We start from the raw sequence: 24,394 nt of genomic DNA on the forward strand, positions 1-24,394 counted from the left end.
TTTTACTTTGAACAGGTAGAGAATACACCCATCACCGCTACTCAGGTAAAGAAGGCAACTCGAGTTGACCCAGTATTGTCCCAAGTTATGGACCTGGTGATGCATGGAACATCACGACGAATCTCTCCGGTCTCACCCAACCTTACCTACATGTCCAGGAGGACAGAGTTATCGATCCAATCTAGTTGTTTGTTGTGGGGGAGACGTGCCAATATCCCACCACCACTGAGATGCACAAAGCTATTTTTGGTGGCCTGGATTGGGTAGTGCTATTGAAGAGAAGGCAAGAGCTTGTATGTCATGTTAGGGTGTGAGGAATGCACTCCAGTGGGCACCTCTACGCCCATGGGACTGGCCTGAAAACCCATGGCAATGTATTCACGTTGACTTCGCTAGCCCCGTTGAAGGAAGCATGTTCTTGGTGGTGGTAGATGCCCATTTTAAATGGCCATAAGTCTCTATAATGCAGTCCACTGCTGCAGAGAGTACTATCCAAAAACTACGAGGACTCTTTAGTCGTTTTAGTCTGCCAGAACAACTTGTGAGCGACAATAGACTGCAGTTCGTCTCTCAGGAGTTTCAAAATTTTATGAAGGCAAATGGAATACACCACATCACTTCAGCACCATATCATCCATCCACCAATGGATTAGCTGAAAGATTTTGCAGATAATGAAACAAGCTTTGAAATCGGCAAGGGGACAATTATCCATTCAAAAGCGTCTGGACACCTTCTTACTATCCTACAGAAACACACCTCATGCTACGACCAAGGCATCCCCGGCCTTTCTAATGATGGGACAACAGCTGCGCACTTGCTTTGATCTGCTGAAACCTTCTGAACCCTGACAAATTGTGCAACGTCAACAGCAAGATCAAGTCATCAGGCGTGCACCCAGAGCAAAAGACCGGGACAGCTGGTTTTGGCTCAGAATTATACTTCTGGAACTAAATGGGTCCCTGCCACTGTCATCGCTCAAACAGGGCCTGTTTCCTACATAGTCCAGACTGCAGAGGATCTCACCTGGCAGCGACATGTAGATCAGCTGCTGACAGGTCATACCAGTCCTCAGGACACATCTTCAGTTGAGTTGCCTGACTTCACCACTTCCGGCAAGACACCGAATCAAGAGTCACCTGTTCCTGACTTTTCCCCTCCATTACTGCCGGCGGCAGAGATACCCCTCTGCCCGGAACAAGCTGATACCACATCCTCACCCATTTGCCCTACGAACCCTGAGCCCATTGTCAGGCCCTCGCCCAAGACACTTTCAGGTGCAACAACACCAGAAGTCCGCTGTAATCCACCTAGAGACGGAAGGCCTCCTCAATGGCTGGATCTTTAGCTAAGGCAAACCCACGGTTATGGGGCAAAATAATCCCTGGGGTTTAGCCGGGAACGGAGGCAGTCTATCCTCCTTCTCTAGTTTAGTGTTTGTTTTATTTAGGGGATGTTCTTATTAAGGGGGGAGGAATATGTTGTGTATTTGGTTGTCGTGGTAATAGAATCTTGTTGTTGCTATGGCAACTGAGTTAGATTCTTAGGGGATAGCCCAGCCAGTTTTGGCTGGGTTTTGGTTAGTTCAGTGTGTGGCAATAAATGGCTGCTTTTAAGGTTTACAGCTCTCTGTGTCTCCAGTGATTTCTTCCTAAAACTGTTGCCCCCAAGGGTATAACAGAAGATATTTTAGAATTCAAGCGCAGAAATCATATTTTGGGATATAGATCAAAATATGCAATTAATATTAATATTTATGGTCCTCTTTCATCACGTTCCTCCAATACACTAAATACTAACACTGCAACCTCTTTCCGTGCATCAAGATAGTAGAATCCAATCTCATATTGATGTCCCCGTTCGAGCATCTGCTCATTGTTATTATCATGAAATATTCACTTTTCTTCTATTGCTTATCCATATTTTAGGTAATGAGTTACTGGTATGGGTTTTTTTTAGAAAGCTAATCAAGTACTTTAATACAAGCTATACAAATATATTTTTAGGGGTAATACCAAAGCCACAACTTATAATTGATTAAGTCTGAGTTGTTACTTAGTTTCAAGACATCAGAAAATATTACAACAGTCACTGTTTGTTTTATTGTAGTATAGGATTTAGATTTATTGTAGACACAAGCTTGTTAATTTGCTGATGACTGATTTTCAGAGTTCTGTATTTTCTGTGGCTGACAGTGTCAGTAAGAACAATTAGCTGGCTATCTTTGATTTTCAGTGAAATTGAATACTGAATTTCAGTAGCTGCCAAAAATATTAAAACAATTAACTTTTCAGCTTTTTATGTCATGTCATGATTTTTGGATAATTGTTAATAATGGTTATGATAATAAGTTAAGAAATCATCTTAAGAAGTCAGAACAATTTATATTTCAATAAATTTCCCAAAGGTAAAAGTGAAATAAATCCCTACACTTATATCCCACTTTGTTTGATGCACATCAAGGCTATATATCTCACAGGCTTGGGGTTTTTTTCTTAGTTTCCATTTCTTTTTATGTATCTGATTTTTCTTTTCTGGTATTGTTTCTGGGTCATCTTTTTACAGACTATAGGGGAAGTAACTGGGGAGATGCAAGCACTGCCCAGAGCATGATCAGATGACATCTCCCACTGATAGTTACATTCAATATTTGTGGAGTCTCAGGGGTACCGAGACTTCTCTGGAAGCAAGATCTGCCAGAAAATGCCTCAAGCAATCAGCTCAAAGTGAAAATACACCAGGCTAGTCTATACTAAAACAGCTCATAAGTCCTGTTCAGAGTCAGCATGGGAAATCTGGAGGTTGAAGTCTTCAAAAGTTTCAGAAATGAGCGATGTTCCCCTTACCCAGTCAAAACTGCATTGTTCATTATCCACTTTAGCACAAATCTCACTTAGAAGACCTAAGCAGCACTTTGATATTTTTGAAGCAATCTGCTAGCTCATTTTTCAGAGCTGAAGAACCAAGCCAAAGCTGCTGTACTGTTAAGGTCTCAACAGAAATCTCTCTCAGGCTAAACTCTAAATCAGAGGCTGAGGTGGAATCTGTCCCTTTACAAACAACTGATGAAGGCAAGCAGAAGTGCTCAAATAGCTCTAATCTCTGATCACATTGATACTTGAAATAGAATCCTGAAATTATTTGCTCACCCATGCTTCTCAGGTGTGTCCCTATATTAGATGTCTAGGTTCAGAGCAAATGTTGAAAAATTATTGAATCCAATCAGTTCATTCAATTGTAAAGCTGTATCCATGTTGACATGATGTGTGCCATGTGTATCAATAGGTTAGAGCATGCTACTACAACTGAGATCACTTGAAGTCCCATGTACCTTGGATTTATTGTACATGTTGGAGCCAATTGACTTTGTGGCATGGCATAAATAGGTATGGCACTGCTGATCATATCCTTAGTCATCTTTCTCAGCACTGGCTATCTTGTCATTTTGGCTGCATAGATGCATTGTTTTATCCTCGTGATTAAGGAGCCATTTAGGAGATTTAAATCTCTCTAGTTTTTTTCTGATAAGTTGTTGAGAGAGATCTTATTCCACTTTGCATTAAATTAGACCTGATCAAACAACGGCATTTCCATCTTGTAGGAAATTCCTATATTCTAACATTTGTTTTTGGCATGAATCAGGACCCCAAAAAGGCAAGATATTGAAATATTTTGAGGAAATAAAATTTCCAAAAAATGCAATTAGGAAATGTTGAAATGAAATGTTTCTTCATTTCAGAATCTAAATGTTTCGTTTCAGTTTGTTGACCCAAAGGTAAACAAAATGTTTTGGGTTAGGTCAGTGTTCATCTACGTCCACCTGAACCACCACAGTGCCTCATGGGAGTTGGGGACATGATACGCTTGCACTACATTCTCTCCTGTGGGCCAGGCTCCCTGGCCAAACTGTATTTTCCATGATGTGCCACAGTGCCCTCATGAGTCCTATTACTGTGGTATATCCTGGGAGATGAAGAACCCAGCCTAAAGGGGAGAATGGGGCATTACAGCAGCTTGGTGAAATTATCATTCAACCAACCTGAAACAAAGTGAAAAATCAAAAACATTTCTCATGGAAAATTTAAATTTTGCAAAAATTGCATTTTCCATTAAAAACATTTTGACAGACAATTCCCAACCAGCTCTATATTGAATGTTTGTCTTGTGTGTCATATTATATGCCAGTTGCTCTTGAATGATAGTACAGTACTATTTTTTTTATTTCATTGATCATTGGAGATCTCACTGGGACATTTTTGGAAACCATTTCAAAGATACTAGTCCCCAAGTATGGGAATCCATCATAACAGGACTTACATTTGGAGTAAAGAATCAATCTGTAAGCTTTGTTTATAAAATACATAACAATAGATTGTCAATTAACCACACACTTTCCTTGTAGATTTTGGGATGTTTTATTGTGTTTTTTTTGTTCTTCTGTCTTTTTACTCAAAAAATGATTATTTGAAACAATTACTGACCATTATATCTCATCGGTGGTTTAACCAACTGATTGATGGTCATGTGGTTTATCAACTCAGAACTTTAAGCTATAGGAATTCTGTCTATAATGCAATGCAGCACCAGACACAAAAGTGAGTGCCATAATACACTTATTACCTTTTAAGTTTAAGTATTATAGGTCTGTTCCTCTTTTCTTCCGTGCGTGAAATTTTGGACTAAACTGCAGTTTAATAGCAAAAGTAAAGTTCTGTCACAGATTTTATAAAATATATGACTATATAGAAAATAGACAATAAGTTTTTCAAATATCCGTTGTTGTTGTTTTCCTTTTATCTCTTTCTTGTCCCCCCCCCCCCCCCCCCATCAGAAGAAACTGATATAAAGCAGTTTAGAGTTCGGAATTGCTTTGAAAGCATCTATTGTTCTAAGACTAATTTTAACCTTGTGATGGATTGCTTTTTGTATTCTGTTGAATGTGATATCTAGTAATTGTTTGTCAAGGCTAAGTGCTATAGGACATAATACGTTTTAAAAATGATGTTTAGTAATTACAGTATAAGCATCTTTACATCCTAATGTCTAGAAGAATATAACTGAATAAGCATATCAGACATAGAGAAAATATTATAAAGTTGTGTTTTAGTTTTTAAATTTTGCTACTATTTAACTTTCATTTTTTAGTTTTTCTTTAGTTTTTTCCCTACATCTGCTCAAGAGAATGTAATTTTGTATGACAATGAAAAAAGAATCCTCCAGATTCAATGTAACTTTTTCTTTTAAGTATACCACTTAGCTAGAAACTAAAAAAAAATTAAAATGCACACACATTTTTCTCCTTCTTGATTTATCTTACTTTTATTGTTGATTTAAAAAAAAATCTCCCAATTTAGGGCCATTAAAGACTTTTAGGTAATCAGATTGTACAGTTCCTCCTCTACTTAATGGGTTTAAGTTTCGCAAGGGTTTTGTTCAGTTTTGGTTTTATTGTTTATTTTTTAGCACAGGCACTAGAGTATTTTCTTTTACAAATCAAGGAAGCCAGGGATATGGATTTTTCTGGTTTTTGTATGATTTTGTTTTATTTTGAACTTTCTTTCTACAGAACACACATTCTTCACCGCACATTTTAAAGAAGTTTGTTTTCTTGTTTACCAAGTCCCTAATGGCCAGTAGTGATTCAGTTTTTTTAATCTCTTTTCTTTACTGGCTTTGATTTTTTTTTCTACATTGGCACACCTCTGCATTGTGCTAGGTGGTGTAATAACACAAAGGTTCTGCCCTGAAGAACATGAGGTTATGAAGAACCAAGAAAAAATACAAAACACAACAAAATATTTAATGTTCGGTAGTCCACTCTACCAGCTTGTATTACATGTCCCCCTGTAGTGGCTGGCCTGGATAAGAGCCTAGTGCTGCAACCTGCTGAAGGGTTACTCTTTCAGTAGAAGTTCTGAATTCAAGCATCTGTAATAGCCTGTGGCGAGTAATTGTTACATTTCCCTACAAATTTGTTTGGGTTACGAAATACAATTTAAATACCTCCTTAGTTAAACATTATTTTATTAATTTATTTAAAGACACATTAATGGCACCTACCACTTCAGTGCCTGGGAGCAGCTGAAATTTTTTTTAAAAACAACTACAATTTCACTTATGGTCATGTCACATACTATTTAGTAGCATATAAGTCCATTTAATAGATTTTTTTTAAATCAACTTGGTGACCTCCCCATGGGGAATCTTTTTTTAACATGCAAAATAAAAAATAATACAAACCAAACAGAAGTCAGTGGAATTAGGTGATTCTCTTGTATCCTCACCAGGAGATACAAATTGTAGATAGCCTCCGGATCCAGCACTGCCCTGTTCAAACTCTCTGCCCAGTGCCAAGGCATGTGTTTGGAACTGTAGTCCCAGAGCTGCTAAGAACTGTAGGCTACCATAGCAAGGCATGCTGGGAGAGGGAGCCAAGGTATATAAATAGCTTTCTTCCCTCATAACAGTAAGATATTAGGAAGGAGCAAGAGTTGTTGGCATTCTGTCCATTTGGGGCCTTGGAAGGAGTCTGGAGGGAGCTAGATGACTAGAGAAGGAACCCCTGGAAAGGGAAGTTGAAATCTAGGTCTGGAAGGGACCTTGATAAATTATCTAGTTCATCCCTGCATGCTGAGGCAGGACCAATTGTACCTAGACCATCCCTGATAGGAGTTTGTCTAATCTTTTCTTAAAAGCCAGTAATGACTGGGATTCCACAACCTCCCTTGGTAACCTGTTTCAATACTAAACTATACTTGCAGTTAGAAGCTTTTTCCTAATATCTAACCTAAATCTCCTTGCTGCAGATTAAACCCATTGCTTTTTGCCCTACCTTCCATTGGCATGGAAAACAATTGATCACCATCCTCTTTATAAAAGCCTTTAATATATTTGAAAATTATGAGGTTCCCCTCAGTCTTCTTTTCTGAAAACCTAACAATCACATTTTTTAACCTTTCCTCATAGATCAGGTTTTCTAAACCTTTTATCATTTTGTTGCTGTCCTATGGGCCAAACTGCATTGACTTCATCCCAAGTCAGTGGCATTTGAATGGGGATGCAATTGTCCCAGGAGCATGTCTAATATGAGTACAGTTCAAAACACTTTTCCCATACTCTAATCTCACATGATTCTCTAATGATTTTGACCTTGTGCTATCTTAATCATAAGTTGCCAGTTGTGATTTCCTGTTATCTAAAAATTACAGTAGACATTGAAGTGGTATTCTAAGCAAGTAACAATGATAGGTGCTTTCCTGGGAATTAAGCTAGATGTCCGCAGAATAAATATTGCATTTTTTTTCTCTCTTGTCCTGGTTAAATCTTCAAAGAATAATGACACTTTGAAGAAAATTTTCCAAATATAGGCTAATGAGACCTCTCACCTTTATCATAATCAATCCTGTTTCCAACAATATGAATGCTTCAGCACTTTTTCTCCAAGATCCAGATACATCCCCGCTTACACCCACCCCCTCCCACACATACACATACCCTGAGCTTCAGCCTCCCACACTACCTATTGATTTGGAAAGCTTGATCTTTCTTATCGGAGATATATCTTGGTTAAATGATAACGAACAAGATAGACTAATCCTCTACATATATTGAAAAAATAACGTTTTGGATTTTTTAAATTGTAATAGTTACTGAGTGCTGCTAGGAACAGCTTGGAGGGTTGCTCTGCAAGACATGCAAGCTGTCATAAATATAAAGGGAAGGGTAACAACCTTTATGTATACAGTAGCATAAAATCCCTCCTGGCCAGAAGTACTGAGGGGGTTAAGAAGCTCAAATAACCTGGTTGGCACCTGACCGAAAGGACCAATAAGGAAAGAAGATACTTTCAAATCTGGTCGGGGGGCAGGTTTTGTTTGTGCTCTCTTTATTTGTTCCCTCTCTGGACAGAAAGAGAGACCAGACAGGTAAAACATCTCCTGAATACATACCTGAAATGATACATCTAAAATTACAGAAATTGTAAGTAAGGGCAAAGAAATGCGTTAGATTATCTTTTGTTTTAGGTGGTGAATTTTCCCTATGCTAAGAGGGAGTTTTATTCCTGTTTTTTGTAACTTTGAAATTGAGCCTAGAGGGGAATCCTCTGTGTTTAAATCTTTTTATTACCCTGTAAAGTTACCTTCCATCCTGATTTTGTACGTGTGATTCTTTTACTTTTTCTTTAAATAAAGTTCTTCCTTTAAAAACCTGTTTGATTTTCAGTGTCCTAGAGACAAAGGGTCTGGTCGGTACTCACATTATTCTCAAGCCTCCCCAGGAAAGGGGGTGAAGGGGTTTGGGGGGATATTTTGGGGGAACAGGGACTCCAAGTGACCCTTTTCTTGAATTTTTGTGTAAATCACTTGGTGGTGGCAGCAATACCATCCAAGGACAAGGAAAGGAATTGTACCTTGGGAAAGTTTTAACCTAAGCTGGTAGAATATAAGCTTAGGAGGTCTTTCATGCGGGTCAATCTGTACCCCAGAGTTCAGAGTAGGGAGGGAACCCTGACACAAGCACTGCTCATACTGAATTCAGACATTCTGATTATTTAGAGATGCTCAAATTTACTATATTCTGTCAAGTTAGAAAATGTGAAAAATGCATGTATCAAGCAGATGCCTAGAGACACTTTATTTTTTATTTTTGTGTGTTTGTATGTATGTATTATCGTAGCACCAAGGATCCCTGGTCATGGACCAGGACCCCATGGTGCTAGGCATTGTACAAACACAGAACAACAACCAAAAAAAGACCTTCTCTACTCCAAAATAGTTGTAGTCTAAGGCAAGAGACAACAGATATACACAGATGGGGGAGTACAAGGAAAGAATGAGTCAATATTGCTTGGCATGATGGTCTGTGGACTCAGCACTCTGGCAGCTTAATTGTTAAGTTTTGTGTAAGCAAAGGATACTTTTTTTTAGAAAGATTTTGAAGGTGGATCATCCTTGCAGATGGGAGCACCTTGGTTTTTTTGGGAGCATCTTCTAGCGTGAGGGGCAGCATGGGAGAAAGCACAAAAATGCTTGTTTGAAAATCTAACAAGTGGGCGATGGAGGCTGGCATCAAAAGATATCAAAATATTGTTTCATTATGCACATACTTGATTCCGCTTCAAGTGAAGCGTGAATGTTAGAGTTGTTTCGAGCTTTTTATCATTCAGCTATAACAGGGATCACTTTGGCACTCCCAATCCATATGAAATGGTCGAGAGTTCACTATTTATATAATCATCCACTTTTAGAAGTGAATGAGTTTCAAGTTTTCCAAATATTTTACAAAAATATCTGTGTTCCAAACTTCCTTGCCCTGTAACTGAAAGTCTGAAAAATACTATTTTTTTTAATAATGGCAAAAGTGCATAGTTATAATAATGGAAAAAGTATAGGGTCATTGCAACTAAGGCTGGTTTTATAACTTTAAAAAAACTGCCCAATGCTATTGGAAAGATCAAGACCCTCCTGCTTTAAGCAAATGAAATGCTTTCCCCATAGAATTTGTTTTCCTATAGACTTTATAAAACCCGGGGAAGGGGAATTCAGCATAATTTGCCTAAATTCATGTAGATTTTCTGAGACCCTACTCCTGATATTTAAATAATAAGGATGGCACTGTAGTCAATGTAATATTCTGGGAATAGGAAATCTGTTCTTTTATACCACAATTGATTTTCTGTACTAACTTTGCCTACAAGTACATTGTACTTCGATAGTTTTACATACGGTAGCTTAACAAGATATTCATGTAGATTTATCCTCCTGTTCACAATGACGCCATTGTGGCTATCTTAGTTCCTTCATTGACATTTAGTAAGTAGGAACCACAGTAACGTTCTGAAACCTATCCACTTAGTGAACATAAAATCATAGCTCCCTGGATGAAAGAAAGGTCAAATAAATTAACTTTTTAAAAGGTAGTAATATGATCATTTGGTTAAATCTTTTTCTCTTACCAATGAAAAGAAACTGGCAAAGGTCACATAGTTCACTGGACACAATTTTGTTTGTTTCATGTTCTAAACTTGAGAAAAGCTTAGTTCTGAGCACTTAAATACTTCCCTTGGCTTGGGGGCCCAATGCTGCAATGTACTGAATTCCTTCAACATCCCTTGTAACCAGTGAGAGCTTTGAGTTCTCAGCACCTTTCAAAAGCAACCCAGAGTGAGAAAAGAATATATTATAGCACTTTTTATAATGTGATTCAATTTCTTTAGCAAAACCAAGATTCTTATCTAAGACCTCTGAACATTTGTAAAGCAAAACATCTGTTTTTCAGTGACAAATATATGCATAACAAGCTGAAGTTAATTTATTTGTAAAAGGGTACAGTGAATTCTTACCTTTTTACTTCCAGATCCTGAATATATTTGTTTATTATTGGTTCCCTTAAGCGTTTTTAAAAATTCTTTTAGCTGTTTATTAAAACTCTTTAGCTAAGATATCCGTTTACAAAATAGTGCCTAAAAGCAAAGTGTGTCAAGGTCAGTACCTTCAGCAAATTAATACAAAGGTATCAGAGGTCTGATTTAAACTTGCCAAATACGCAAAATTCATATAGGTTTCTTTTCTAATATGTTTGCACAATATAATTACATGCACTGAAGAGGCATGACATTTGGCTATGTACCCATGTATTCTGCAGCTACATAATTCACTCCAACTAGCCTCTTGCCACAAAATTTTGCTCCAGCTTTTATTTAAAAAAAGTTTTTAGGACACATCATTGTGAAGATAAAACTGTGAACTCTGTAGATGAAGTGTTGTCTTCCTGAGTCCACAGAAGGCCTAAAACAACTACTACATAATGTAGTTATGACTTGATTATACTTTAATCTAGCGCAATCATTAACTGAAAATGTGGAACAGTGTAGAATAAGTTATTCATATAATAAAATAAGACATGTGCTGATATACTGGTTGTATGCTTTGTTATTTAATTTGTTGAAAACTTCCAGGTTTTTTAGTTTCATGAATTTCTCTCAGAACTCATGGACAGCTACATCATAGTACTTCAGAATTCAGGAACCTAGGTGGAAAATGTTTCCTCCAGTGTGGCCTGGAGCACATGGAGCTCGGTCAAGGCTCTGGAATCAGCTCCATTTACTGTTCTCATTAAAAAATGAAAATGAATAGGTACAAATAGGAATCCCCAAATGTAGCATGGTGTCACGTTCCCAGCATGCACCCTGTGCTCACAAGCAGCTAGAGGGTGAGGAAAGATGTTAAGCAATGATGGTGTTTTCATCTATGAAATGCTGCTTTCTTTGGCAATATGATGAACTTCATTTGAGGAGATGTGGTGTCTGTTTGGTGTCCTTTCTGAAAGGTAAAGAGCCGCCCCCCCCCCCCTTTGTGTAGCCCTGGTGGTTCAGTGGCTGAGAAATTGCTGCCACACAGGCTGATCCCATTTGCATCCAGTCCCTTGTCTGTCTTTCTCTTGGCTTGTTTTAGCTCCCCTGCATAATGTGTGTCTGGTTGGAGTCCACTGAGGAAGATAGTTTTTTCTAAGCCTGAAATCTGTAGTCGTTTGAAAGACTTCCACTGGAAACAAACAAATGTCCTGTGGGCCATTGTATTTATTTGCCTTTGTCGCTCTGATTTCCCAGCCATGTTTTTTTCCATGACTTTGTCTTTAATTAAGCTTGGGGCAAAAACAAGCATTGAACTGTCTGGGTGGCTCTTAATTAAGAGTCTTCTGTCCTTGCTTTTTAAGGGCTATGAAGGTTTCATGCTGTTTAACTGTAGTTTGGCTGGTTATTATTTCCATAGCATGTGGAGATAAGAGGAACTGGTGTCACCTTGGGTAACGTTTCTGTGGTTTTTGGGATGAGTATTCAGCACCCTTCCAACTCCTCACTTCCCCATAGTCATCTAAAATTACAGCTGCATCCAAGGACCAGGGAAACTCCATTCATCTAGGTTACCCATTTATCATAACAAGCCTTTTTAGAATCAGGATCAGGGCACGACGTGCCACCTTTCAAGCTTCTCTGTTTAGATTCCATTTCCGTGTACTTCTTTAAATACAGTAGCAGCAAACAGAGATTTATATGATGATAAATTCTCTCCTTGAAGATTAAGAGATGAGCAGTAATCACAGGTAGTGTTATTTGCCCACACCATAGTCATAAGAAGAAAACCACAGGTTGAAACAAAGTGGCAAAAAAAAAACCTCCTTTAACACTTCCTTGGGGATGTAGCAGTGAGGATACCTGAGCTATCCTGATCTGAACTTCTAGTTTTGGAAGAGACTATTTAAAAAGCTCTGATAACATAATTTTCCATGTAATTAGGGCCTTAGCAAGTGTTGGTGAGAAGCTGTGCTGTTGTTAGAAACACATTTCTGTCATTGAAAAAGAGAAGAGGTTGGCTGAAACCCAGCTCTGAACCAGTGATCTCTAGATCATCTGTCTAATGGACTCCCTACTGTGCTTTTTTAGTTGTCATGAGAGATTGGGAGGAGGAAGGTGATGGCAAAGGAGGTTCTGGATAGATACTCCATGCTAATTCTACTGGGAAGATTTTGTTTTCTTTTGGTTGTTTGATTTTATTTTACATGCCATTCTTGCAACTCTGTCTATTGGTGAAAATGAAGAGGATCCTGGAAGAAAGAGAGAACAAAAATATTCATATAAGGTGGTAGACTGCAGGAGCTGTTATCATGGCCTAAGCCTGTGTGGGTATGTCTGTACTGCAGTAAAAACCCCGCAGCACTGAGTCTCAGAGCCCGGGCTCCAGCCTGAGCCTCAATGGCTACACTGCAATTTTATAGTCCCGCAGCTTGAGCCCCACAAGGTCAAGCCATCTGACCCGGGCCAGCCACGGTCAGGCCGTGGGTCTTTTATTGCAGTGTAGAAATACCCTGAGGTTACTGACTAACACCTTTGGCTTGCTGGGCTGGCACCTTTTTCCATCTGGATGATGTGAAACACAGGCTTGATGTGGGCACAGCGGTGAAAAGAGGACAGACACATGAATGGATTTTAATCAGCAAGCCACAACTTTTATTAAATGTAAACACAGGGGAGGGGTGTCACCTGACCAGCACCCATACCCTCCTATACCAGGTATTTAATTGGTTCCAGTGCAGGAGTTACAGGGCTCCTACCATATAATCCATAACATGGGGTAGACTCTCCTCAGCCTACCCCAGACTCAGCTCAACCTACTCCCCCTCCCCCATCTTCCTCAAGGGGGACAGAGGTTGCAGAAGGGTCATGACCTCAGCCTGCAAGGGCTACAAGGTCTCTCCCTATCTCATGAGCCCAAAACCCATCACCAACATTCCAGGTCTTTTATCTCTTGGAACCATTCATTTTATCCTTTTCATTGCACTGGAAACTGTCCACCAGTTGCAACAAATTAACAACTCAACCAGATATCTCAGTTGAGTACCAAGCACATTCCTGCCTAACCTGCTGTGACTTCAAGGTGCTGCAAGGCAGGCAAAAAACTCCCCAGTCATCCACACTCCTCCCCCACCCCCAACTGGCCAATGGCTGCCACAGGCTCCAAAGGGGAAGGAGGAGCTATTGTATGTTCCTCAGCAAGTGTCTCATACCCTTGCCACTGGGGCTGTCCCCTTTTCATCGCTGGTCCCATCAAGTTTCCCCACCCACTGAAGCAGGTGGGTGGCGTTTCTGTTATGAGTAGTATCTGGGCTGAGATCAAAGCACAGGCATTTGTGAAGTAATTTAATAGGAAGACAATGGAAATTATTTACTAATGCTCAAGGGATGGTGGAAGGGAGAGGAAAATATAATGCATGCCCGCTCTAAACTATCATGATATCTGCATTAACCACAATATTTGCAATCCTGTTTTTCTCTCAGTCGTGTTCAGAGGATTGACTGGACAATTTTTAGTGAAAGTGAAGCTGAGGTATTGAGTGAAATATATGTTTGCAATATAAAAGAGAATATTATAATAGTAGGAAGACCGAATGGGTTTTCTTCTGAGATTACAGAATGATTATGGGAATGGTAATAGATTAACTCATGCAAATTACTTGGTATGATTTCTGTGTATGTGAATGTACATATTTACCCAAAATATTTCAATGTACACAGAGAGAGAGAAAGAAAAAGAGAAAACGATTCAAATGTGAAAACAAATGAAAATTACCAGAAATTTACATACAATGTGAGGAAAAGTCCTTTTATAGTCTGCAACTCTAGCATTTGGCAGATTCAGGAATAAATAATCTTTTGTGGCAAGGGTATACCTTATCAAACATATGCAGATAAGTGCTAATTAATGCTAATTAAGGTTTCCTGTCTATCTAGTTGGAAAAATGTCCAAATGTTATGAAATCCAGTTAGTATGCCTATTACCCTAATTGTTTTATAGGGGATGGTTCTTAATTAAAATATGTAAATTGACCTTAATTGCTATATACTAATGGGGGTTCATGTTATCTCACTAAAAGTGACAAGATGGTGAGGAGGGGTACTTAAACAAATAATTCTGATAAATCCTTAACTAACTGACCTTTATTCAAAATTATTTTTAATTAGAAATTGGCAAAAGAAGCATTTTTCCATCTATGTTTCTCTTTAAATTTAAATAATGTCAGAATATTACAGATCTTTAATATAGATATAAGGCATTTGTGAATTCTAGCTTAATTATTCCTAACAAACAAGTTAATTTTGTATTTGTTTACTGTTTGTTATGAAATGATGTGATGATCTTAGATTAATCTGAGGGGGAAAATTATGTTTTACAACACTGGATTTGAATTTGTAGCTACTATTTATTTATTTATGTATGTATTTATTTATTTATCTATCTTCCTTACTCCATCATTATGATGTTGAAGTCTGATGTACTGGTACTGCTAATACCCAGGGCCTTTTCTTTTGACAGCTGAAGCTCCAATACTGCTATTACATGCCTGGACCACTTTTTCTCATATAGACCCCCCTTTGACGTTAGTGTAGTATAAAACTCAGGGTTTGCCTTTACTGGGATGCAGGGCCGTACCTGGGTATATGCAGTTGAAAAATTGGGACCTACATGAAAGTTTTTTTGTACAGTCATACATAGAGTTAACTTTAAAACAAAAACAAATTGTTTAAATTATACTTTGTATGTGGATTTTCTTATATAGCTTAAATAGCTTGTAGTGGTATGTTTACACTTAAAGAGCAAAATATGTACTTCCAGTCTAAACTAAGGAAAAACAACAATAGAGAACATAAATAAAGTTGTCATGAGAGAGAGAGAGAGAGAGAGAGAGAGCTCTGTGTTTGTGTGTGCCTATCCTCTTTCACAGGCTGTAGTAACTGAGAACAAAATGGCTGCTGAACTTGCGACACAGAAATTTAAAGATGTAGGACATAGAAAACAAAAGGCATTACAGTCTCATATCTGCATATACCACAATGAACTGGCATAAATATAATGAACGTACATTTTCTACAAAATTCATTGGCTCACAAAAACCTATGTAGGCCCCTCTGCATACCAGGGTGGCTGCACCCCCTTCATGCTGCAGAGGGGACATAGCTGGGATACAGAGGGGCTCTTGTGAGCAGTAAAGTGGTAAAGCCCTTGATCCATAACACTGCTCTACAGCCAAAATGCTTCTGAAATAAATGTAGTCAAACTTTACTAATTCTGGGTCACTGAGAACGAAAATAATGCTTAAAATTGTTGATTGGCTCTAGTTTTCAAGATATGCTATTGGGTCAGTATATACGACCCTTGACTTGGGAATGGCGGAGGATAAGTGAGTTATAAAGGGAAGGGATCTCAATTTAAACCAGAAATGACTAAAATACATCTTTGACTGGATCTATGAATAAATCTATGACTGGGTTTGGACAGTACTTGCTTTTTAGGCAAAACAATGAATGATGCAATCTGAAGCTGGTATTGCGTCATACATTATATGAATTGCATCATGTTATTCCTAGAAGTCATGGATGATGCAATCATAACGAAGCTTACATCACTCTGCTGAACAAATTGCGCTATATCAGCTCTAGAAATCATACAGTGTCGTGCTCTCTTATTTGTCAGTGTTTGATTTTGCAAAGGGACACATTTCTGTTTAGCCAAAGTGAGCAGAGATGCCTTGTACTTGTGTGAACAGTGCAGATAACTTCTGCTATGTTTGTGGTGAAGTGACTTTTGCATCACAAAAGCGCAGTATAACCACTATGGTTAAGAAAGCCTATCACCTTTATTTTGGCTGCAAAATTGGAGATCAGGACAAGAGGTGGGCCCCACACATATGCTGCAACACTTGTGCAACAAATCTTCGCCAGTGGTTGAACAGGAAAAGGAAATCTATGCCTTTTACAGTGCCAATGATTTGGAGAGAGCCAACAGATCATACCAGCAATTGTTACTTCTGCATGGTGCCTCCAGTTGGGAAAGGTGTGTCAAAGAAGAAAAAGTGGACTGTGCATTATCCAAACATTCCATCAGCTATACGCCCAGTATCCCACGGAGAAGGACTGCCGGTTCCTGATGCACCAGAATCATTCTCACTTGAGTCAGACGAGGAAGAGGATGAAACTTCTGGTCCTGAACCATCAATGTCACAGGACCCACATTTTCTCCCATCCTCCTCCTCTGAACCACACCTCATAACACAAGGTGAACTGAATGACCTTGTCAGGGATTTGGAACTACCCAAGAGTAAGGCAGAGCTGTTGGGCTCCAGACTACAGCAGTGGAATCTCCTGGCAGGTGACGTTAGGGTTTCCATGTTCCGTGACCGTCAAAAGGATCTTGTCCCATTCTTCTTCATGGAAGGTGATCTTGTAGCCTGCAACAACATCGATGGTGTGATGGCAGCCCTCAACATCGTTCACGATCCAGATGAGTGGAGACTGTTCATTGATTCATCGAAGACGAGTCTTAAAGCTGTTTTACTGCATAATGGCAATGTTTTGCCATCAATTCCAGTTGGTCATGCAGTCCATATGAAGGAAACCTATGACAACATGAAACAACCTTTGAGGTGCATAAACTATGACCAACATCAGTGGCAGCTTTGTGGCGATTTGAAGGTTGTTGCTCTCTTGCTTGGTCTGCAGACTGGATACACAAAGTACTGCTGTTTTCTCTGCGAATGGGATAGTCGTGCAAGAGATTCCCACTACATCAAGAAAGATTGGCCACTCCGACAATCATTGGAGCCTGGGAGGAAAAGTGTTCAGCATCCACCACTTGTTGAATCAAGGAAGATTTTGTTACCACCCTTACACATCCAGCTGGGTCTGATGAAGAACTTTGTCAAGGCCATTGACAAAACACAAGCAGCTTTCAAGTACCTCTGTGGAAAATTTCCAAGGTTAAGTGAAGCTAAGATAAAAGAAGGTGTCTTTGTTGGTCCTCAGATTCGTGAACTTCTTCGAGATGACGCATTTGACCATGCACTGCGTGGCAAGGAAAAGACGGCATGGAAAGCCTTCCAGTTAGTGGCAATACATTTTCTCGGAAACAACAAGGCAGACAACTACAGGTTGTTGGTGGAAAACCTCCTCAAGGCATACAAGAGCCTTGGTTGCAACATGTCACTAAAGATACATTTTTTGCACTCTCATCTAGATTTTTTTCCACCGAACTGCGGAGCAGTGAGCGACGAGCACGGCGAGCGATTTCACCAGGACATTGCAACAATGGAGAAACGCTATCAGGGCAAATGGAGCCCATCAATGCTTGCAGACTATTGCTGGTGTTGTGGAAACAGTGACAAGAGATGCTCCATTTAATGAATACAAGAGACAAGCCAAGAAGCGCCGAGTAGACACTGAATAGGACTAAACTATGTACAGAATAGTTTTTTGCCTTTTGTTTCATAATAAATGTTATTTATATAACCCTTTTGCTGATTTTTAAAGTGTTACATAAACAGGACAGGTGAAATATTATCATGTAAAGCAACCATAAACACATGAAAAGACCTAGGTTTACAATTTATGATTAAAACCCTACTATCTACACAATATACATAGACATAAAATGTAAAAAATTAAATATCTTAGAAACAGTAGCCAATCAGATGTTTTAATTGTCATATTTGAATTCAGCACATCAAAATACATAATAAATAGCACATTTTATCTCTGAAGCAGACGACTTCTCAAAAATTGTAGACCAGTGTAATTACAGAGATGCAATAACCCACTACACCTAGATAAGGGGGTTAGAAAGTAACCAATCACTATAGCAGTCTGTTCACTAGACAGTGGTTCTCAAAGCCGGTCCGCCGCTTGTTCAGAGAAAGCCCCTGGCGGTTCGGGCTGGTTTGTTTACCTGCTGCGTACACAGGTTCAGTCGATCGCGGGTCCCACTGGCCGTGGTTCGCCGCTCCAGGCCAATGGGGGCAGCGGGAAGCCGCAGCCAGCACATCCCTTGGCCCGTGCCACTTCCCGCAGCCCCCATTGGCCTGGAGCGGCGAACTGCGGCCAGTGGGAGCCGCGATCAGCCGAACTTGCGGACGTGGCAGGTAAACAAACTGGCCCAGATCGCCAGGGGCTTTCCCGGAACAAGCGGCGGACCGGCTTTGAGAAGCACTGCGCTAGAATAGTGTTTACACTGCACCTGTGTTTGGGGAATGGATTCCATTCCCACTCCCACAACTGGCACTCTCAATAATAGTTTAGTCAGTTTCATCCTTAGGACCAGATTCTGCAATTTTGTGCATGTAAGTAACTCCCAGATAACAGGGGCAACCAGCTAATACAGAGGAAACAGTGAAACCCACTAATGAATGTGTGTTACTGGTCCCCGTCTCTGCCAGTTTGGAGAGGGTGAGTTGACAGCCCCTAGCTACAGAACCTTGGCCGTTGCTCAGGCAACTCATGCTTTTAGCTCTGGAGATCCCCTGTTCAGTCCCCAGTGTGTTAGGCAAAATAAGAGCCATCGTGTAAGTGTGGGCTTATCTAGGATTTATGTGACAGCCACCATCTTGACTGACACACCAGGGATTGAATCAGGGACTTCCAAAGCTAAAAGCATGAGCTGCTACAGCTTGAGCTAAGGAGCCAAAGCTTGGTAGCTGGGATCTGTAACAACTCGTATCTTCTGTGATCAACATGGGCAGGAGGGGACCTGCAACTCACTAGTGGATTACATTGGCACAGAGTGCTCTGGAATGCATAAAGCAATCAAACGGGGGGAAAAAAACAGCATTTTTTTACTTCAGTCTCTAATCTTAGATGTTACTTGCAACAAAAGTGCATATAGAATTTTGGATGGAAGTGTGTTTTAAATGGATGGTGTTTCCCTTTCATTAATACATTGTAGTATATATACCATTTATAGACTCTATAGGTATGTAATTTTTGTTTTTTTACTTTGTAAATCAATCTGAAAGTTTTTTACTGTGTTTTAACAGGACATTGTAACCAATGTTTCTCCAAGAATTATACGTGGAGTTACATCAGGCCCCATATATGGCCCAGGTCAAGGCTCTTTCCTAAATATTGAGCTTATCAGCGAGAAAACTGCAGAATATTGGTGTAAAAGTATCACTGAACTGAAGGCTGACTTTCCCAACCGAGTAAGTACAACTCAAACATAAGAATGCTGTATGTATATTGAAAGCATTCAGTTTATAGATTCATAAATATTGATGTATGTAATATATTTTATTAAAGAATCTGCCAATCGCTTTGCTGTTGTAAAAACAGACTACAAAAAACAAAAAAATAAAAAACACCCACTTAAGAACTCAGAACAATCTCCATGATCACAAGCTTGGGTAAAAGGATGCTACACTGACACCGAGGGCCGGGCGGCGAGCCCCGGCTGGGGCTCGGCTCTCCACCTCTCCCCCCCCGGCGGCCAGAGCGCCGGGGGCAGGGCGGCGAGCCCCGGCGGGGGCTCGGCTCTCTCCCCGGCGGCCGGAGCGCCGCGCCGCACCCCTCCAGGTGCCGCCCCAAGCACCAGCTTGGGTGCCTGGTGCCTGGAGCCGGCCCTGCTGACACCACACAAACAAATGAAAAAAGAGATGCATTAATACTTGTTTTGTTGGGCTGATTTTGCACTCATGTGGAAAGTCTCCCAGCTGGGTGATGGTGTTGGGTGTCTGTGCAACACCAACACTGCCCAGAATGCCATTTTGGGGGCAGACAAGGACAGATCCAGTGGCCCCAATACCCCATGCAGCTGGCATAGATGGGGTACAGCCACTATTCTAGCCCATTAGAATAGTATTTTTGAGATGGCTGTGCATCAGCCAAGCACCCTTGTGCTAGGTTCAGAGTGGAAATCACTTCCCCAAGCAATCTGCCCCCAAACTTTACAGAGCTTGAAAACTCAAGATTTACATGGCTGGAATGGATTTCTCCCTTCACACGCATTTAGCTTAGTCTGATTCTGCTCAGTCTTCTGGGTACTTCTAATTCCAGTTAAGCGTGATTAGAGGCTTAAAACAATTAACAACACAGTGACTCCCATACTAACAGTACTTCATCTTATTTTCATTGTCATTCACTCATCACTTGGTACAAATCCTTACAAGTATTCAGTCCAGTCAAGAATGAGTTTTAAGTATCAGCAGAGAGTACGTAATCTGTGAAATACTGACTATAGATTGTCAATAAATCAATATTACGTGACCAACAGAGGTAAGGGAGTTGAGTTTGGGTTAAGAAAACTCCGTTCAACCAGACAGAACTACTCATCCCTGAGAATAACCAATCATCATGATAGGCCAGCTACATAATCAGAATGACCTGTGAAATGCCTAGACCCTTTAATCAAGACTGAGCAGGTGATTTAGGTCCCATAAACGTAGGCCTGGTCTACGCACAGATAATGTACCAGAATAACATTTTCTGTTAAGGGTGAGATTTTTTTTAGCAAATTTTTAGCAAAATAGTTATATCAGTACAACCCCTAGTGGGTACACAGTTATACTCCAAATAAGCTATACCGCTAGGGCTTCCCAAGTAAACAAAATTTCCATTTTGCTAGGACTTCAGAGACCTTTCAGAATTTTTCATTAAAGAGAGAGAGACCTCAGAATAGCCAATAGTCTGGTAGCTAAGGTGCTCACTTGGGATGTGTGAGACTTAGGTTCCAGTCCTTGCTCAGATTCCGGCAGAGCAGGGACTTCAAACTGGGTTTCCCATATCCTAGGTGAGCACCCAACCACAGGGCTATAGAGTCAGTCAGTCTTCCTCTGGCCTAGTGAATATTTTATTATTTATAGATACTGGAACAGTTCCAACCAGGGGCAGGGAGAAACCACGAGTGAAAGATTGACTCTGTAGTGTGTAGGGCACTCCCCTGGGATGTCAGATACTCAGGGTCAAGGCCCTGCTCTGCCTGGTTCAGAGCAGGAACACATTTAACTTATGAGAGGAACTTCAGAATTTTAGGTAATGGCGTTCAATGCACTGGAACCATTTTTAGGATACACTCTCTTTTCTCTTGTTTATCCATCTCCTCTGCCAGCTGCTACCAGGAAAGGAGTCATTGAAGCCAGGATTAATCAATCCATGTGCTGGCAGAAACAAATGCCTTGTCCATTGAGTACTAGTTGTTTGCCTCAGATGAAACTTCATTGTTATGTGTGGAATTAAGGAATTGCAAGAGAGAGAACACCAGCAAGTGGGAGAATAAACTATAATGTAATCGATTTCCTCTATCTAGAGTGTACAAGAACAGAGAGAGAAGAAATATTTGTCTACAAATATATTTAATCTTCCATGAAACCAGAACTATAATAACATGTTTTTACATATTTAAATATACTTTTTAAACAGGCTAACACTTTTTTCTTGTTTGTACTACCTCCCGTTTACTGTATTTTTATGTTTCTTCTGTTTCTTCAAAGCAAACAATATATAGTTTTCCTGTCATCTGCCCCCCATTCCTTGCTTTTATTATGCTTTCTTCCCATTTTCAGTTCTCATTCCTGAAGTGTGAATACAGGTAACTGTCAGGAAAAAAGTGTGGGAATGTCATGAATCAAGTAGTTGTAATTAAATGCAGAGCAAATGTCCCATTTGACCTAGATATTGCTGCATGTGGAAGATTTGCTACTGTGTTGTAATTCTTGCATTACCAAGGCCCAGTGGGGTGAATAAAAGGTGGGAATGTGAATATGAAAATCATTTTCTTAATTTTATCATTTTGATTTTAATGAACATCCTTAATTTGAGTACTTGACCATTCTGAGTACTGTACACAATGGTTTGTCCAAGCAGAATTTATGACTCTACCTCTGGGAAAGACATTGTTCTGCAGCTTTCATGGAATATATATTACAGCATTTTGTGGATGAGACCAATTCAGAATTAGTAGTAAATGCAACTGTTTAGTTTAAGAAAATTGTAGAGTTTCTGAGAGCCAGGAGCTATATTAAAATGAGTCCAAGTAGTCACCGTTCTGAGGATTAACTTTTCCTGATCCAATCCCTACTTTTAGAATATGAATTTTGCTTTAGCATTCTAACCCTGCCTGACTTTTATAGAATCTTAGAGGTTGTTTACATTACATATGGATATGCAAAAAGTAGCTTCTAGCAGCATAATTCTGCTTTGCTCACAGGCATTTTTTTCAAATTTGTCCATGAATTAAACTAAGAACCATAATCATTATAATGGTAAATTCATTGCTAACTGAGAACAGATTTTTGTTCACTGAGTAGAAATCTCTTGATGCTTATTATGAAATGCTCTGTATAATTACAACTTGCAGAAATTGTTTTTCTACAATCCTGTTCATTCCTCTAGAAAAGCGTTTTAAACCAGACATTTATTGTTTTGTTAGGTTTTTAAAAAGGGGGAAAAAACACTTTTTGAGCATTGCGTGAGTGAACTTAATTAACAAGCAAAAAATGACATTATCCGCTCAAATGAAAGCAAAGCAGAGATGAGGACACAAAAGTGGTTTACAATAAAGAAAATTATCTTGCTATAGTAAATAGTAAAATCAAACCAGAATTGATATTTAATTACTTTTGCTTTGTAATACAGATAGTTTTAGGCAAAACCTCTTTTTAGACAAAGGGAAGATGAACTAAACTGCTTGCACACAGGGTTAAGCATTAACTCTCTAGAAAGTAAACCCTCATTAGCATCCTTTCAGTTGCCATTAGGGTGATAGTCATCTATAGTGCAAAGGAAATTCTGAAAATTATCCCAGCTTTGGCTCGGGCTAGTACTAGATTTCCCAGGGCCTTGTACAAAATAAGACCTGTGGGCACAGCTTAGCGATGAAGTCACAGCTAATAATATATTTGACTGTAGGCGGAGTTTGCAGATCCCTTGTACAGGCACTTCTCTCTCATCCCAGGAGGGGAAGGGCCATTTGAAGGGAAGGAAGGAGTGCCATTGCCCTTGGCTCTCTCACACTTGCTTCCCACTGTCTTAGATACGTGATCTCTAGGCACTTCCTCTGTCCCCCATTCCAGGTGGCTGCTTCTCTTGCCCCTGAATTCAGCAAAGCCCGCTGCACTATTGGGAGCCTCCTTTAAGGTGCTGCTGCAAATGCATCAATTGTTATGGTAGATAACACTGGTCTTTGGCTGATCTGCAGGCATTTGGGGAAGGCCCCACAACTTATTTCTGGGGGAGGCAAACCCAATCACTCTGCTGGAATAATGGAGGAGGAACACTCTGAGGGGCTTCCTCTCTCTGAACTACATCCAGTGGGTTTTAATATCTGAGAAGATTGTTATCAAACATTCAGAGTCAGTCGCATGGTGGGATAACACAAGAATGGATTGTTTTGATTTAGTGGAAGGGGTTTGTGTCATAATGCAGAGGTTCTCAATGCAGCACCAGCAAAACTGTGGCTATGTGGGGTTTGTTTTCTCCTGAATTTGTTCAATATCCATACTGTTTGTTCTTTGAAAGGCAGAAATGAAAGAATGGGCACATTTACCAAGAAATTTGATTTCATACGAACTTCAGGCTTCAGTTAATTTTATCCTAAGTAACCTTTCAAAATGTAAATCAGTGCTTTGGTCCTCTGTTAACATAGGGTATGTCCACAGAGCAGTTAAACACCTGTGGCTGGCCTGTGTTATTTGACTTGGGCTCGTGGGACTCTGGCTGTGGGGCTGCAAAACTACAGTGTAGACATTTGGGCTCAGTCTTGAGCCGCGGTCTGGGATCCTGTGAGGGGGGAGGGTCCCAGACCCAGGTCTCTAGCCTGAGCCCAAACATCTACACTGAAATTTTACAGCCTGGCAGCATGAGTGTCACGAGCCCAAGTCAGCTGACATGGGCCAGCCATGAGTGTTTAATTGTTCTGTAGATGTACCCTATGTTAACAGAGGACCAAAGCACTGATTTACATTGTGAAAGGTTACTTAGGATAAAATTAACTGAAGCCTGAAGCATTGCGGAATACTGTTGCCCGTCAGTCAACAGGAACAATTCTGTAAATGCTGTCCCACTGGCACCTCATTCGTGTC

At 39.9% G+C, this 24,394-nt stretch overlaps 1 protein-coding gene across 1 annotated transcript in view; it reads left to right on the forward strand.

Moving 5' to 3' along the window:
- Positions 1-24,394, forward strand: part of LOC112119086 (dihydropyrimidine dehydrogenase [NADP(+)]) — a 601,635-nt gene that overhangs the window by 402,388 nt on the left and 174,853 nt on the right. Inside the window, exon 14 of the mRNA XM_024217640.3 lies at positions 19,358-19,522. Coding sequence (XP_024073408.2) covers positions 19,358-19,522 — 165 coding nt within the window. The remainder of the gene's footprint in view (positions 1-19,357; positions 19,523-24,394) is intronic.

Source organism: Terrapene carolina, unplaced genomic scaffold, assembly GCF_002925995.2.
Source record: "Terrapene carolina triunguis isolate 2854851 unplaced genomic scaffold, T_m_triunguis-2.0 Scaffold211, whole genome shotgun sequence".
Lineage (NCBI taxonomy): Eukaryota > Metazoa > Chordata > Testudines > Emydidae > Terrapene > Terrapene triunguis.